At 46.3% G+C, this 16662-nt stretch overlaps 2 protein-coding genes across 2 annotated transcripts in view; one reads left to right on the top strand and one right to left on the bottom strand.

The window, feature by feature from the left end:
* SINHCAF (SIN3-HDAC complex associated factor) overlaps nucleotides 1-1730 on the bottom strand; it is a 43666-nt gene extending 41936 nt beyond the window's left edge. The window contains exon 1 of the mRNA XM_004052933.5: nucleotides 1403-1730. Coding sequence (XP_004052981.2) covers nucleotides 1403-1730 — 328 coding nt within the window. The remainder of the gene's footprint in view (nucleotides 1-1402) is intronic.
* A 165-nt stretch (nucleotides 1731-1895) lies between these two features.
* LOC101139139 (uncharacterized) lies at nucleotides 1896-3313 on the top strand. Its single transcript, XM_004052930.5, has one exon. The coding sequence runs from the start codon at nucleotides 2315-2317 to the stop codon at nucleotides 2792-2794; it is 480 nt and encodes a 159-aa protein (XP_004052978.1). The 5' UTR covers nucleotides 1896-2314; the 3' UTR covers nucleotides 2795-3313.
* Nucleotides 3314-16662: the final 13349 nt, after the last annotated feature.

The raw sequence follows: 16662 nt of genomic DNA, 5'->3' as shown, positions 1-16662 counted from the left end.
CCAAAGTTTTTCATTTTCCTGACATGCTCTTTCTATTTACTACAGAAATGTACTAATATAGGTTGCCTTTTGATATTGTAATTTGGTCAACCAAAACTTGGGAAAAATAGGTTTATTAATAACAAAATAATGAAAAGAAAAAATGGATTTCAACTAGTATCGATTTTTAGGTGTGTGGGGGCAGGGGCATTCAAGGGTATTATTTCCTAGTAATGATCACTTAGACTCTAGGCCTTAGACATGATTCAAATGCAGGAGAAATCAGGAAAGAAGCAACAGATATGGTGGTGGGTATCGGATGTCTAGACTACAGGCAAACCCCAAATACCAAAGAAGCATCCATGTGTCAAACCAGCATAATTTTTGAGCTATGCCTGGGGCCACATACAAAAAAAAAAAAAGGTTAGCTTGAAAAGAAAAATCTAGGAGAGGTAACCAGAAGGTCAACCACAGTTCACAGGATCTTGGAAGAAGCTAGCCGTTACCCTGTGTCATCTTCCTGAGCAGCTTCCTCCCCAGCCAGCTCCCCAGCCTCCTTACAATGTTTCCAAAAGGCCCAACTCCCTAAACATTTGCTTCTTCAAGGTCATCCTAAGGCACTGAATAACCACCAAACACTGAGTCACGCATACCTTTCGCCTAAAAAAGATCCCCCTTCCCAAAATCATTATATAAATACTTTAAATGCCATGAGGGTTTTCTCCGGAACTCCACCAGAAACAAACTCCCAGACTTTAATTTAGATTGGGCAACTAAATGTGTTCAATTTTGCGACATAAAATTTTAAAAGGCTTTTCAAGTCTGGCAAATTCCAGTTCAAAAACAGGTGCTTTCAGCGTACTCTGAATAACAAGGTCAAATTCATTTTTAAATTATTAAAAGAAAAAGAAAAGCTTTTCTTAACCCTCCTTAGGACAACTTAAGAAGGGGGAGAAAGAATTGCTGGGGGAAAACTGTCTCGGATAGGGTCCCTGTTTAACTCAACAGTAAATCCTAATCTTCCGAGTGCCTGAAGTAATGGAAGGTTACAGGAAGAAAATAAAAACAAAGAAACTGACTAGGGTCATAGTTACCAGAACAAACTGCACCGCCCTACCACCTCAAGAAACCAACTCCCCCTACACCAAAACAAACCTTGCCCCTCCCCGCTCCCCCCACCCCCTAAAAACACACAAAGAAACTGGCCGCACGCACAATTCGCCCACAGTCCTCACTTCCCCTTAGTAGGGCAACAGGGAGCCCCGGAACTTCCCCACGGTGGTTTATCGGGCGTCGTCGGGGCTGGGTCCCCTGGACTTGCGGGCCACAGCTCGGCTGGGGAGGAGGTGCTCGCCGCCCTCGCCCGTTTCCCTGAAAGCAGTAAAATGCCTCCCCGCTCCTCCCAGGGCCCTCGGGTCCCCACCTTCCGTAAATCGTGCTTCCCCCTCGGGCACTCCGGTGACTGCCGAGAGAGACGCCGAGCCAGCAAGTAAGAATGCTCCCTGGTGGATTTGTTGGTAAATAAGACATCTCGCGTCGGGAGGAAAGTTCCTGCGGGGGCCGCTCGCTGGGGCGAGGGCGAGGGCAGCGGGAGGTGAACCGCGTCGCTCGCCGCCGCCTCCCTCACCTGCGCCGGAACAACGGGCCCCGCGCCAGCCCGGCCCGGCGCCTCCCGCAGGCCGCGCCTCCCGCACGCCGCGCTGCCGGGGCTTGTTCCTCCTCATGGCTTTGCCCTGACGTAATTCAAACATGGCAACAGTTCGACTTCAAAGGCGAACCCACAGACCTCCCAGACACAGGCTCCCGGGCCACGAGAAACCGGCCGAGCAGTCCGGGCCAAGCTCTCCGGAACCCTCGGCCGTCGCAACCCCCGACGCCAGCGCTGAAGCGTCGGGCAGTGCCGCCTCCCTCGCTCGCCCGCTCGCCCGCCCGCCCGCACGCCCGGAGCGGGGAAGCACGCCGCCTCCCTACGCACCAGCATGGCACCTCGCACAAGTAGCGCCGCCAAAGTTTCCCCACGAGGGGGCTGAGGGACAAAAGCCCCTCCCGAAACTCGCCCGAACTTCGAGGGCCTCCGACCTGCACGGCCCTACGCCCAGGCGGCGGCCCCGAGCGCCGGGGGCCCGCACGGGCACATGCAGCCCTTTGTTTTCTGTCCAGCCGGGCGCTGCCTACGTGCAGCATCAGGGATGTCGGAGCGTTTCGCAGGGGCCGGACACTGGACGACCACCCTGGGTAGGCGTCCGGACCCCGCGCCCCGAAGAGTCCGGAGCCTGGCCCCCCGACCCTCCCCTCGGGAGCAGGCCCATTTAATCAAAGTTTTGCCGTGTCCTTGATGAGAAACGCCCGGAGTACCCGCCCCGCACGGGCGGAGAGTTGGCGACTTTCACTCTGCTTTTTAAACTGGCAAGACGCCATCATCAGCAAACCACATTGTCCTGCCGGCCGGACCTGCCCGACGGCGGCCGCATCCCACGGCTCACGCGGGGCTGGACATTCGGACAAGGACCAGGGTCGCAGCCCGAAGCACGTGGTCTGTCACGTAGAGCACAAAAAGCAGTGCCCTGCGGAGTTCACTGACTCCCGCGGCGTAGACAACGCCGCCGCCTCCATCTCCAGCCAAGTTGGCTTCCCTGGCCATCTTACAGCGCGGACGGCCGCCCATAAACGGGAAGCCCTCGCGGTGTCGCCCACACCTACGCTACAGGTGAACGCACCGGGAGCAAAACTTCGGGCTCCGAAAGCACCCCGGACACCAGAGGCTCTTGGGCGCGGTCCGAAGAGGGCAGGCGAGTGGAAGACGGGCTGTTTTTAAGCGACCGCGTGTTGCTCTCATTGTCGCATCCGCATCCCTCCGGAGTTGAGCAAACAACGCCACGCCGCGTGCGCTCCGGCAGAGCCCAGCACTGACCCCCAAAGGCCGATTTAAAGACCCTCGGCCGCCAGCTCGGAAGCGGATGGCAACTTAGTTTCCGAGCGAATGGCGTTTATTGTCCACCCTAGTCCGGGGACTGCAGTCAACTAAACCACGAGGTTTCACAACGGCGCCCGACCCTGCCCGCGCCTCGCGCCCACGCGGACGCACCGACCCCGGCCGCTGCGCGGTGGCCAACGAGTCGCTTTCCTCTCGGGCCTTTCGGCCGCCGGGCTCCTTTCCGCGAGAGAACACTGCGGCGGAGAAAAGTCATCATCACCTTCAACGTGGATCCCTCAACTCCGGCGACTCCTCAATTATGCCCAGGCTCCACTCACTTCCCCGCCCCGAGACTTTCGGTTTGCCTCAAATACCCTCCCCAATTAATAAATACACACTAAACACGAGCGTACCAAAGAACCTGGGGTCTGAAGATCACGAAAACAGCGCTCCCAACAATGCCACCTCCAAGACAAAACTTCCTGTGTGTATGTGGAAGGACGGGGGGGAGGTGGGTGGAGGTGAAAAGAGAAAAAAAAAAACACTCTGAAATCAAAGCCTCGTGAGACAGTTTTGCACTAGAAGCATGGTGAGAGTCACTCACCTTCCAAAAGCAGCCGTTCCACGCACAATAATGTCCCCGAGGTGCGGAGTGCACGCCAGGCCAGTCCCCCTCAAGCGCTCCCTCCTCCTCAACTGCCTTGTCTAGAAAGATTGTCTCCTGCAGTTCTGCAGTTGCTACCGCTGGCCGGGAAGGTGTAGATTCCGCTTTCCCTCTGCGCACGCGCGGCTCCCGGCACAAAATTCTCTTGAATCGAACTTATTTGCATACCGGCGCGCGCACGTCGCGGGCTGGGAGGGGGAGAAGTCCCGGCGACCGCGCGCGCTCCCGAGGCCTCTATTGTCCTTTTAAGGGGAGAAGCTCCGCGGCGCGGGAAACGCGGCGGCCAGAGGGAAACGGGGGCGGGGACTGCTTACTACGGCGGACGTCACATAAACAAACGCCCCCCCCCCCCCCCCCCCCCCCCGGCTGCAGGCCGCGGCGGAGAGAGAGAGGCGAGGTGGGAAAGGGAAAGGTTAGCAACTGAGGGGAGGGCTGCGCTGCTTGGCGTGTTTTCCGCCCCCGAAGTTGTTAGGGGCACCATTGAGCGCTGAAAAATTGTTCTGAAAGCTGCTTTTGCAAAATTCTCACACCTGTCCCCACTGTCGGTGACAGAGGAGGTGGTCTTGTAAGCACCCAGACTGAATTTATACTAATCCTACGTTTCCTAAATTTTGTTTGAAGTTAGGTTTTTGAAGCTTGTAAAAAAAAATCCTCTGGGGCCAGCAAAGGTTTAGTTTTTGTGCAGTTGTAATGAGTCGTTTAATAAAGTCCCATTTTAACACCCTATCCATTCGCTAACTCCCGCTTGCCCTTCTCAAATAGTAGCCCAACCCGTAACAATCCAGTTTTTTCCTCCACTTCGGCCTTAAGATTTCAAGTCTCTCCGAATTGAATGATTGTTAATTTCCGTGGGAGCAGTGCCGCTTTCTTTAAAAGACTAGGCAATGGAAAGCCAATAACCTAGGGACAGGCATACCTCCTCTAGCAGCTTCTAAAGGGTGTTCCACTCACCCAGAAATAATTCCAGTAACTGGTGGTCTTGGGAATGGAAAAAATAACGAGTGACGTACAGACTTTTCAATGCAGAATATGTAATAATTCAACAATCTAAGCGCTTTCTAGACTCCGGAAGAAAAAAACTGAAGTAACTCTTCTCAGATTGATAAGAGGAAAATGAAAACCGAATGACTGATTCGCCTTTGTCCCAAGGACACACTTAACACCAACAGGCAGAAACCCGGGGTTAATGATAGAGGGTGGGGAGAGAGGAAGGATGTTTTTCCCAGAAACTTGATATTGGTCCCAAGCTACGAAAGTGTGAAAATCAACCATAAAACTTAATCATCTGCTGACACGTTTCGCTGCTTTCACTGCAGTGTCAACAATACAGATTTAAATAGTTACTTCTGAAATGTTAATTTAATTCAACAGGCAATTCCTAGTACATACAGTATAAACCCACTTCTGAACTCCTCAACTAATACTTCTTTATTTTTCTTTAGATTCTGTAACATACTATTCCTGTAACTGTATATGAAAACTATATTATAAATACCTGAAAAGATAGCCTGGCGTGGTGGTGGGCACCTGTAATCCCAGCTATTCGGGAGCCTTGAGGCAGGAGAATCGCTTGAACCTGGGAGGCGGAGGTTGCAGTGAGCAGAGATTGCGCCACTGCACCCCAGCCTGGGCGACAGAGCAAGACTGTCTCAAAAAAAAAAAAAAACAGAAAGAAAAAGGACACCTCTCATTAAAATATGAGCTCCTTAAAGGATTTTATGCCTTTCTTACCCATCTTTGTATTCCAGTGCCTGACACAGTGCACATCAGATAATATATACTGACATCTTGCATGCATTAGTTGGCTAGGAAAATTTTTTTTTAATGTAATAAACGGCTGGGCGCAGCGCCTCACACCTGTAATCCTAGCACTTTGGGAGGCCAAGGCAGGCAGATCACATGAGGTCAGGAGTTCGAGACCAGCCTGGCTAACATGGTGAAACCCTGCCTCTGCTAAAAATATAAAAATTAGCCGGGCATGGTGGCTCACACCTGTAATCCGAGCACTTTGGGAAGCCAAGGCAAGTGGATCACCTGAGGTCAGGAGTTCAAGACCAGCCTGGCCAACATAGTGAAACCCTGTCTCTACTAAAAATACAAAAATTAGTGGGGCATGGTGGCACTCACCTGTAATCCCTGCTACTCGAGAGGCTGAGGTGTGGTGGCACATGCCTGTAATCCTGGCTACTCAGGAGGCTGAGGCAGGAGAATTGCCTGAACCCGAGAGGCGGAGGTTGCAGTGAGCCAAGATCACGCCACTGCACTCCAGCCTGGACAATAGAGCAAGACTCCGTCTCAAAAAAAAAATATATATATATATATATATAATAAATATATAAATTAGCTGGGCATTTTCGCACAGACCTGTAATTCCAGCTACTTGGGAGGCTAAGGCACAAGAATCACTTCAATCTGGGAGGCTGAGGTTGCAGTGAGCCGAAATCGCACTACTGCACTCCAGCCTGGGTGACGGAGTGAAACTCTTGTCTCAAAAAATAATAATAATGGCCAGGCGAAGTGCCTCACGCCTGTAATCGCAGCACTTTGGGAGGCCAATGTGGGTGAATTACCTGAGGTAGGGAGTTTGAGAGCAGCCTGACCAACATGGAGGAACCCCGTCTCTACCAAAAATACAAAATTAGCCGGGCATGGTGGCACATGCCTGTAATCCTAGCTACTTGGGAGGCTGAGGCAGGAGAATCCCTTGAATCCAGGAGACGGAGGTTGTGGTGAGCCGAGATCAAGCCATTGCACTCCAGCCTGGGCAACAAGAGCTAAACTCTGTCTCAAAATAATAATAATAATAATAAATATATAAATATAATTTTAAAAAATTAATGGACATTTTCAAGGTTCTTATAGGTTTATCGCTAATCAAAACTTTAATTTACAATTTTTGCATTTGACCTAAAATGAGTTTGGAAGTTATAGTGGTCACATTGGTTGATATGCCATCCCTGTCCTTATGACAATAAAAATGAATAAGCTTAATAGTTGTTTCTGTGTTCCACTGGTGGCAAATTGGACCCTAATCATAAATTTCTGCCTTCTTTCTAAAGAGAATTTTAACAGTTGTCCTGGGTTGTCTCAAATATTTGTTTGGCTCATGACAGATCTTCCAAAAATAATTTCAAATTATTATATGCCTCTGAAGGTATGAAAACTGCAAATACTGGCCAGGCGCGGTGGCTTATGCCTGTAATCCCAGCACTTTGGGAGGATGAGGCGGGTGGATCACAAGGTCAGGAGTTTGAGACCAGTCTGGACAGCATGGTGAAACCCCGTCTCTACTAAAAATACAAAAAATTAGCCGGGCATGGTGGTGCACGCCTGTAGTCCTAGCTACTTGGGAGGCTGAGGCAGGAGAATCGCTTGAACCCAGGAGGCAGAGGTTGCAGTGAGCTGAAATCACACCACTGCACTCCAACCTGGGTGACAGAGTGAGACTCGATCTCAAAAAAAAAAAAAAAAGAAAAGAAAGAAAATTGTAAATACCATAATAATATTTTTTAAACTCCAATTATGGTTTACAGGAGTATATATATACATATATGTAAGTATGTACACACACACACACGTACCTTGAATGCTTTTTCTCTTGAAAGTTTATGTAAAGAATATGTATTGTGGCCGGACGCGGTGGCTCCTGCCTGTAATCCCAGCACTTTGGGAGGTCGAGGTGGGTGGATCACAAGGTCAGGAGTTTGAGACCAGCCTGGCCAATATGGTGAAAACTTGTCTCTACTAAAAATACAAAAAAATTAGCCGGGCATGGTGGCACATGCCTGTAATCCCAGCTACTTGGGAGGCTGAGGCAGGAGAATTGCTTGAATCCGGGAGGCAGAGGTTGCAGTGAGCCAAGATCACGCCACTGCACTCCAGCCTGGGTAACAGGGCAAGATTCCGTCTCAAAAAAAGAAAAAAATTTATTGTAATACAGGGATGGAATAATAAACTCAAATGTGCAAGCAATGCAGGAATTACAGTACTTAGGATACACTGTTCAGGTAAAAAAGTACCTAGAAGTTGCAGAGCTACTGAGTTAATGTAGCCAGACTTCCTCTGCTCTCAAAGTATAGGTCAAGAAGTAATCTGGGTAAGTTTTTTAGGAAGGGTAGCTACAAAATTCTTTTTTTAAATTTTTTATTACTTTTTAATTTTTCTTTGATAATCCTATTGCAATAAACAAAATTCTTAAAGAAAAATCTGAATTCCATAGTCTTTTTTTTTAAAGCAACCACCTGCTATTTTTGAACAACCAAGTGCATTCCGAAGGTTCTTTTGTCCAGTTTGTTGCTTGAACATGTCATTATGGATGGCCCTACCCAGGCCCAATAGCTCATGTATGGGTTACTTTTAAATACTACTACCTAAATTGCCCAAGTGAATTTTTCAACGTGAAAAAGGAAAGAAAGAAATACAAGAAGTAATTTGTAATATATCAATTTGTATTACAAGAGATTGAATTACATCATGCTAGGAAAATATCTGCGGATTTTGTTTTGTTTTGTTTTGTTTTTGTTTGTTTTTTTGAGAAGGAGTTTTGCTCTTGTTGCCCAGGCTAGAGTGCAATGGCACGATCTTGGCTCACCACAACCTCCACCTCCCGGGTTCAAGCGATTCTCCTGCCTCAGCCTTCCGAGTAGCTGGGATTACAGGCATGAGCCTGCATGCCCAACTAATTTTGTATTTTTAGTAGAGATGGGGTTTCTCCATAGTTGGTCAGGCTGGTCTCAAACTCCCGACCTCAGGTAATTCACCCACCTTGGCCTCCCAAAGTGCTAGGATTACAGGCGTGAGCCACCACACCCTGCCCTGAGTATTTTTTAATGACTACAATGCTATGTTGAACTCATAAGTAGTTTTCAAACGTTTTGAAGTTGAAAGCTAACTACTTTCTTATAATGTATGTCTCACTGTAGAATTATCCCTAATGCTTGAATTTTTATTCCTTTAGCAAACATTTAATGATCATCACTATGTGCCAGATAGTGAAATCATTTCAGAACTTGAGGGGCTCAAGCCTCTCTAATTCATTTCTATATAATTCTATTTTATTTGCTCCTTTTCTGTAGAATGTGTTGCCTTCTTTTGAGATTTATTGTCAGCCACTTTAGAATTTAATATTCTTGGAATGGAGGATAAATTATATATAAAGGATTGTAGAAGAGGACAAATCTTGCTTGATTATGAAGGACATTGCTAGCAATTTAGTCATGTTTGTAATGACAAACTAATGATTGTTTTTAAAATAAAGGCAGATACCCTCATCAGCGGCTGGTACCAACCACATGAAAACATGTTTGCCAAACCCAGGAAAGAGCTGATGATTATTAAGCATAGGGTTTGGTTCCTCTTTTTCTCACAACAAAACAAGTACAGTGTTTTAATAATTTGTTTAAATCTCTTTGAAGTTCAAATAGCAAGCCGTCAGAGCAAGGCAGATAAGTTTACACTCGAAGGTATAGCCTGGATTATGCCATCTAAGTTACCCCAATCCTCCAACAAGTGTCGACAGCTGCCAGAAAAAGTTATTTATTACTTAATCAAAATTAACTTTTCAAATTTCTGGACATAAAAGCTTAAAGAATTATCAAAAACTTATTCTTAGAGTATCCTGAACTTATAGAAATCTTAAGTTTTATAATAGTATCTTATGACATTTCAACAGCATGATTTTATTTATTTAGTTCTATTTATGTATTTATTTATTTTTGAGACAGAGTTTTGCTCTTGTTGCCCAGGCTGGAGTGCAATGGCATGATCTTGGGTCACTGTAAGCTCTGCCTGCAGGTCCAAGCGATTCTTCTGCCTCAGCCTCCCGAGTAGCTGGGACTACAGGCGCGCACCACTAATTTTTGCACCCGGCTAATGTTTGTATTTTTAATAGAGACAGGGTTTCACCGTGTTGGCCAGGCTGGTCTCAAACTCCTGACCTCTGGTGATTCGCCCGCCTCGGCCTCCCAAAGTGCTGGGATTACAGGCATGAGCCACTGCACCCGGCCAGCATGCTTTTAAAAAATAAAATTACCAGTAACAAAAATAATTTTTCGTTAAGAAGAATATTGAAAAACTAGAATGAGTTCACAGTAGGGTAAATCAGGACAATGAAGAAGGATGGAAACCGTAGCATAAAAGCAATAAAAGAAGGAAGGCTGTGTTTCGATTGAGTAAGAGGGCAATCTTTGACTATCTGAAGGATTGTCCTTAGTAGAGGGATGGACTTGTTTTATCCTTTGGAACAAAATTAGTCTTGAAAATCAAAAGAATGACGCTAAACATGATAAAATTTCCCAAACATACAAATAGTCCAAGGATGGTTCAGGATACTTCCAAAGGCAGCTCCTCATCACTAAACAAACAGATAAAATCAAGATAATGCTTTTAAAAATTCATTCAATGAACTGCATTACTTACAATATGAAGCTAGCTAACCTCTCTAAACTCCTGTTGAATTTTATGAATCTTTGATTGCACGGAATAGACTAGTGGTACCATCAATAATGTCTCAAGGTCATGAGGTGTTTACATCACTGTGGCCACAGAATAAAGTGTGAGAAATAAAAGAAAAAAAAAGTAAGTACCAGGGACTTAACCATGTATGGCAAGGGGATCAGATCTAATCTGGAGGTAAGAGAAGGCTTCTTTGAGGAAGTGACATTGAGATATTAGTAGGATTCGATGGAGAAGTGGGAGAGAGGGAAAGAGTGTTGAACCAGTGGCAACTTCAGGAACAACGGGTGTTAGAAAAAGACATGACTAAGAGAAAAAATGTGTCTTTGACTAAATAAAAGTCAGAATAAAAGATTGCAAATGAGTCCTGTTTGAGGGAAAAGATGGTATCAGGTGTTGGAGACAGAGATTTAAGCCCTGTGAATTTGGAAGTTACATCGGAGTTGGACGTAATTGCATGCCAAAATCATACCTCAGAGATGAACCCCTATAATTAGGTTACAAATGGTTTAGTCAATATATGTTTCTTCTACCAAAATTTAGTTTTCTAAATGTCAATAAGAAGTTGATCCCCACCGCTATCCCCAGGCCAGGTGCAATGTCTCAGGCTTGTAATCTCAACACTTTGGGAGGCCAAGGAAGAGGATCGCTTGAGACCAGGGGTTTGAGGTTGCAGTGACCTATAATAGCACCACCACACTTCAGCCTGGGTGACAGAGCAAGACTCTGTTTCAAAAAAAAAAAGAAAAAAAAAGAAGAAGAAGAAGTGGAAGAAGAAGGAGAAGGAGAAGAAGAAGAAGAAGAAAGAAAAAAATAAGCTGATCCCCCAGACATAGAGTTCACTTCCTGGAAAACCCACTGTTCTAACTATTCAAGGCATCACTAAAGGCAAGCATGCTACATCATCAACAGATGATGAACAAGTGAACGAGTGGACACATAATAGTCAAAGAGACATGCTGCATTGCCATTTCTAAAAGCTTTGGTGATAAAATATTGAGGAATCTGGAAGAACTTATTTATTGATTTAATTTTTTTTTGTGACAACATCTCACCCTGTCACCCAGGCTGGACTGCAGTGGCACAATCATAGCTCACTGCAGCCTCTAATTCCTCGGCTCAAGTGGTCCTTCTGACTTAACCTCCAGAATAGCTGGGACTAAAGGCATGCACCACCACACCCAGCTAATTATTATTATATTTTTTTGTAGAGATGGGATCTTGCTATGTTGCCCAGGCTGGTTTCCAACTCCTGGCCTCAAGCAACCCTCCCACCTCAGCCTCCCAAAGTCTTAGGATTACAAGTGTGAGCCACCATGCCTGGCCAGGAGAACTTAATATATTGCTGACAGTTAATTTAAAAATTTTCAGCCAGGCATGGTGGCTCACACCTGTAATCCCAGCACTTTGGGAGGCCAAGGCAGGCAGATCACTAGAGTTCAGGTGTTCAAGACCAGCCTGGGCAACATGACAAAATGCCATCTCTACAAAAAATCCAAAAATTATCTGGGTGTGGTGGCACATGCCTGTAGTCCCAGCTACTCGGGAGGCTGAGGTGAGAGGATGGTTTGAGCCCACGAGTGCAAGGCCAGCTTGGGCAACATGGCAACACCCTGTCTCAAAAATTAAATATTTATATCAAATAATGTTTTTAGCATGGAGTGAGGGAACTCAAAGGACTTAAAAGATTAATAAATTTAACTACATAAAAATATAAAATTTGTAAAATAGGAGAAAATACCATATAAAGACCAAAAAGTCAAACTATTAAAAAAAAAACAAAAACACTGCAAGATAAAGGGATAATTTCTTTGTTGTTGTTGTTGTTTGAGACAGAGTCTTGCTCTGTCACCCAGGCTGGAGTACAGTGGTGTGACCTCGGCTCACTGCAGCCTCTGCCTCCCAGCCTCAAGTGACCCTTCCACCTCAGCCTCTGGAGTAGCTGGGACTACAGGTGTGTCCCACCATGCCAGGCTAATTTTTGTGTATTTTGTAGAAACAGGTTTTCCCATGCTGACTAGGCTGGTTCTGAAATCCTGGGGCTCAAGCAATCCTCCTGCCTCGGCCTCCCAAATGCTGGGATTACATTGTGAGCCACCACACCAGACCCAATAATTTCTTAATATCAGTAAAGTAGAAGTGATAAAGTATCAGTGAAATTAGTTTACCCAAAAGAATGTAAATGGAAATAAACATGTAAGAAGATCTGGACTTTATTCATAATAGTTTTGGCCAGGCGCAGTGGCTCACACCTGTAATCCCAGCACTTTGGGAGGCTGAGGTGGGCAGATCACGAGGTCAAGAGATCGAGACCATCCTGGCCAACATGGTGAAACCCCGTCTCTACTAAAAATACAAAATTAGCCGGGCATGGTGGCGCATGCCTGTAATCCCAGCTACTCAGGAGGCTGAGGCAGGAGGATCACTTGAACCCAGGAGGCAGAGGTTGCGGTGAGCCGAGATCACACCATTGCACTCCAGCCTGGGCAGCAAAAGCAAAACTCTGTCTCAAAAAAAAAAAAAAAAAAAAGCAATTTGCAAGCTGGGCGTGGTGGCTTGTGCCTGTAATCCCAGCACTTTGGAAGGCTGAGGTGAGTGGATTGTTCGAGCCCAGGAGTTTGAGACCAGCCTGGGCAACATGGTGAAACCCCATTTCTACAAAAAAACTTTTTAAAAAAAATTAGCTGGGAGTGGTGGCGCAGGCCCATAGTCCCAGCTACTTGGGAGGCTGTAGCGGGAGGATCTCTTGAATGTGGGAGGTGGAGGTTGCAGTGAGCCATGATTGCACCACTGCACTCCAGCCTGGGGGACAGAATGAGACCCTGTCTCAAAAAAAAGCAAAACAAAACAAAAAAGCAATTTGCAGAACAGTAGGTAAAGTGTGATTTCATTTGAGGGGCAAAAAGGAATATATGTAATATATACATACAGGTAATATATGTACACATGCATATGTATCATGTGTTTGCACATAAAAAGTGATTGCAGAGAGGAGACATATCAGTGTTAATCACAGTTGCTTCTGAGGATAAAAGTAAGAAAGAAAGTGGACAGGAGTTACTTTTATTTCATGTAATTTTACCCACTTCGGGTTTTTGTTTGTTTGTTTGTTTGTTTGTTTTGAGATGGAGTTTCCCTCTTGTCTCGCAGGCTGGAATGCAGTGGCAGCAATCTCGGCTCACTGCAACCTCCGCCTCCCAGGTTCAAGCGGTTCTCCTGCCTCAGCCTCTGGAGTAACTAGGATTACAGGCGCCCGCCATCACACCCGGTTAATTTCTGTATTTTTAGTAGAGACGGGGTTTCCATGTTGGCCAGGCTAGTTTCAAACTCCTCACCTCAGGTGATCCACCCACCTCGGCCTCCCAGAGTGCTGGGATTACAGGCGTGAACCACCACCCCCGGCCCCCTCTTTGGGATTTTATGAGCTTTGGTCATTTTGGTAATATAATTTTTTTTTCTTTTCTGAGATGGAGTTTCACTTTTGTTGCCCAGGCTAGAGTGCAGTGGCACAATCTCAGCTCACTGCAACCTCTTCCTCCCAGGTTCAAGTGATTCACCTGCCTCAGCCTCCCAAGTAGCTAGAATTACAGGCACCTGCCACCACACCCAGATAATTTTTGTATTTTTAGTAGAGATGGAGTTTTGCCATGTTGGCCAGGCTGGTCTCAAACTCCTGACCTCAGGTGATCCGCCTGCCTCGGCCTCCCAAAGTGCTGGGATTACAGGTGTGAGCCACCACACCTGGCCAGTAATATAAAAATACTTAAAGGTAGAAAAAAACCCTATTAAAATATGTAAGCTGGGTGTGATGGCTCATGCCTGTAATCCCTGCACTTGAGGCAGGAGGATTGCTTGAGGCCGTAATTTCAAAGACCACCCTGGCCAACATAGTGAGACCTTGTCTCTATCAATTCAAACACACACACAGAGCACATTAGGAATACAAGCAATGGTAGTTTTTTTTAAACGGTGTTTGTATTAGTTTAACAAATGAATTACTGAGGTAATGTTAGCTTCTTGAACCCAGGATTCACACCTGGTTTGGCTTTAAAGCTTCCACAGTATCTTGTACACTACCTGCTCATGTAAATAGTACCTACTTACGGCCGGGCGTGGTGGCTCACGCCTGTAATCCCAGCACTTTGGGAGGCTGAGGTGGGTGGATCACAAAGTCGGGAGTTCAAGACCAGCCTGGCCAAGATGGTGAAACCCCGTCTCTACTAAAAATATGAAAATTAGCTGGGCGTGGTGGTGGGCGCCTGTAATCCCAGCTACTGGGAGGCTGAGGCAAAGAATTGCTTGAACCCAGGAGGCGGAGGTTGCAGTGAGCTGAGATTGTGCCACTGCGCTCCAACCTGGACGACAGAGCGAGGCTCTCCTTCTAAAAAAAAAAAAAAGTACCTACTTATATAAATAAATATACAACCAGGAAGTCCATAAAAGCTCTTCTTTCCTCTACCCAGAACTCTCTTCCCCCTCATCTTTGAACGTTTAAATCCCATCATCCTTCGAGGCCTGACTGGAATGCCAGCTCACGTCAGTAATGGTCATGGATTGATTTCCAGCTCTGGATCCAGCATCGCTCTGCACACCCACATATTTTATCTTCCTTCACAATAATCTTCACAAGAATCCTGACATAGATGCTGGTCTTTCCTATTTACGTAGGAAAAAATGGGCCTTTACAGTTATGAAGCTTATTCAGTGTCACATGTGTCATAAATTAGTGATGGAGATGAGATAAGAAACCTCACCTCCTGACCTGGTTCATTCTGAATTCATTCCACTTTACTCCATGGACTTCGCCCTAATCGCTCAAACAGGAAGCAATACTTTCTTCCTCTCAACTCTTGTAACACTTGGTGAGTGCCTCTGAAAGCACATATTAGTTTCTACTTTATGTTTCATTTATCTGTGTACAGCCTCACATCTCTATATGAGAATGAGAGCTGATTCTAATCATTTCAATCCATAGATGGCATAAAAATCACCTGTGAACTTTTAAAACACATTTATGTCACAGACTGAAGGAATCAGAATTTCTACACTTGGTACCTGGCTATCTGCATATTTTTAAACCTGAGTAGTTGATGCTGATGCACACCAAGGGCTTAGGACAGCTAGCTTCATCCAAGCTTGATTCATCTTTGAATTTCCATAGTGCCTTCAAATAGCAAATGCCAGGTGGGGCATGGTGGCTCACGTCTGTAATCCCAACACTTTAGGAGGCCGAGGCAGGTGGATCCCTTGAGCTCAGGAGTTCCAAACCAGCCTGGGCAAAATGGTGAAACCTCATCTCTACAAAAAGTACAAAACTTAGCTGGGCATGGTGGTGCACACCTGTGGTCCCAGCTACTTGGGGGGCTGAGGCGGAAGGATTGCTTGAGCCCAGGGGATCGAGACTACAATGAGCTGTGATGGCATTACTGCACTGCAATGTGGGTGACAGAGCAATGCCCTGTCTCAAAAAAAAAAAAAAGAGCCAGGCGTGGTGGCTCACACCTGTAATCCTAGCACTTTTGGAGGCCGAGGCGGGCGGATCACGAGGTCAGGAGATCAAGACCATCCTGGCTAACACAGTGAAACCCCCGTCTCTACAACAAAATACAAAAAAAATTAGCTGGGCGTGGTGGCGTGCACCTGTAGTCCCAGCTACTCGGGAGGCTGAGGCAGGAGAATTGCTTGAACCCGGGAGGCGGAGGTTGCAGTGAGTCGAGATCGTGCCACTGCACTCCGGCCTGGGTGAGAGTAAGACTCTGTCTCAAAAAATAATAATAATAAATTAAAAAGAAAGAAAAGAAAAGAGAAAAAGCAGATACCTTATAAGTATTTGTTGACTTATCCATAATCATTAATTATTTTTATAAATCCAAATATGGAATCAGAGCTGCCTTTACTGGAAGAAAAGTCTAAGTGTTTGGGTAATAGAGACACTGTGAGGATCAGGTAGTTTAAGCAATGTGGGGGTGGCTAGTGGGTGAACTATGAGGATTAAAGGTGCCGGCTGGGCACTGTGGCTCACGCCTGTAATCCCAGCACTTTGGGAGGGTGTGGAGGGTGGATCACCTGAGGTCAGGAGTTCGAGACCAGCCTGGCCAATGTGGTGAAACCCCACCTCTACTAAAAATACAAAAATAAGCCAGGCGTGGTGGCAAGCGCCTGTAGTCCCAGCTACTCAGGAGGCTGAAGCAGGAGAATCGCTTGAACCCAGGAGGCAGAGGCTGCAGTGGGCCAAGATCCGCCACTGCGTTCCAGCCTGGGTGACAGAGCAAGACTCTGTCTCAAAAAAAAAAAAAAAAAAAAAAAGGTGCCACAAAGATGTGCTCAGAAATAGCCGTAAGAAATGAGGAGACCAGGCTTATCAGGTCATCCCTTAGGCTAGCAGCTGCCCTTTCAAGATAGCTCTGTGCTTTCTTTTCCTTTTTTTTTGAGACAGGGTCATGCCTTGTCATCCAGGTTGGAGTGCAGTGGCACAATCATGGCTCACTGCAACCTCCACCTCCCAGGCTCATGAGATCCTCTGACCTTAGCCTCCCAAGTAGCTGGGACTATAAGCATCATGCACCACCATGTTCAGCTAATTTTTAATTTTTTTTTGTACAGACAGGGTCTTGCTATATTGCCCAGACTGGTCTCGAACTCCTGGGCTCAA

This window comes from Gorilla gorilla, chromosome 10 (assembly GCF_029281585.2).
Source record: "Gorilla gorilla gorilla isolate KB3781 chromosome 10, NHGRI_mGorGor1-v2.1_pri, whole genome shotgun sequence".
Taxonomy (NCBI): domain Eukaryota; kingdom Metazoa; phylum Chordata; class Mammalia; order Primates; family Hominidae; genus Gorilla; species Gorilla gorilla.
The sequence above is the reverse complement of the archived record's forward strand: the minus strand, read 5'-3'. Positions and strand labels throughout refer to the sequence as shown.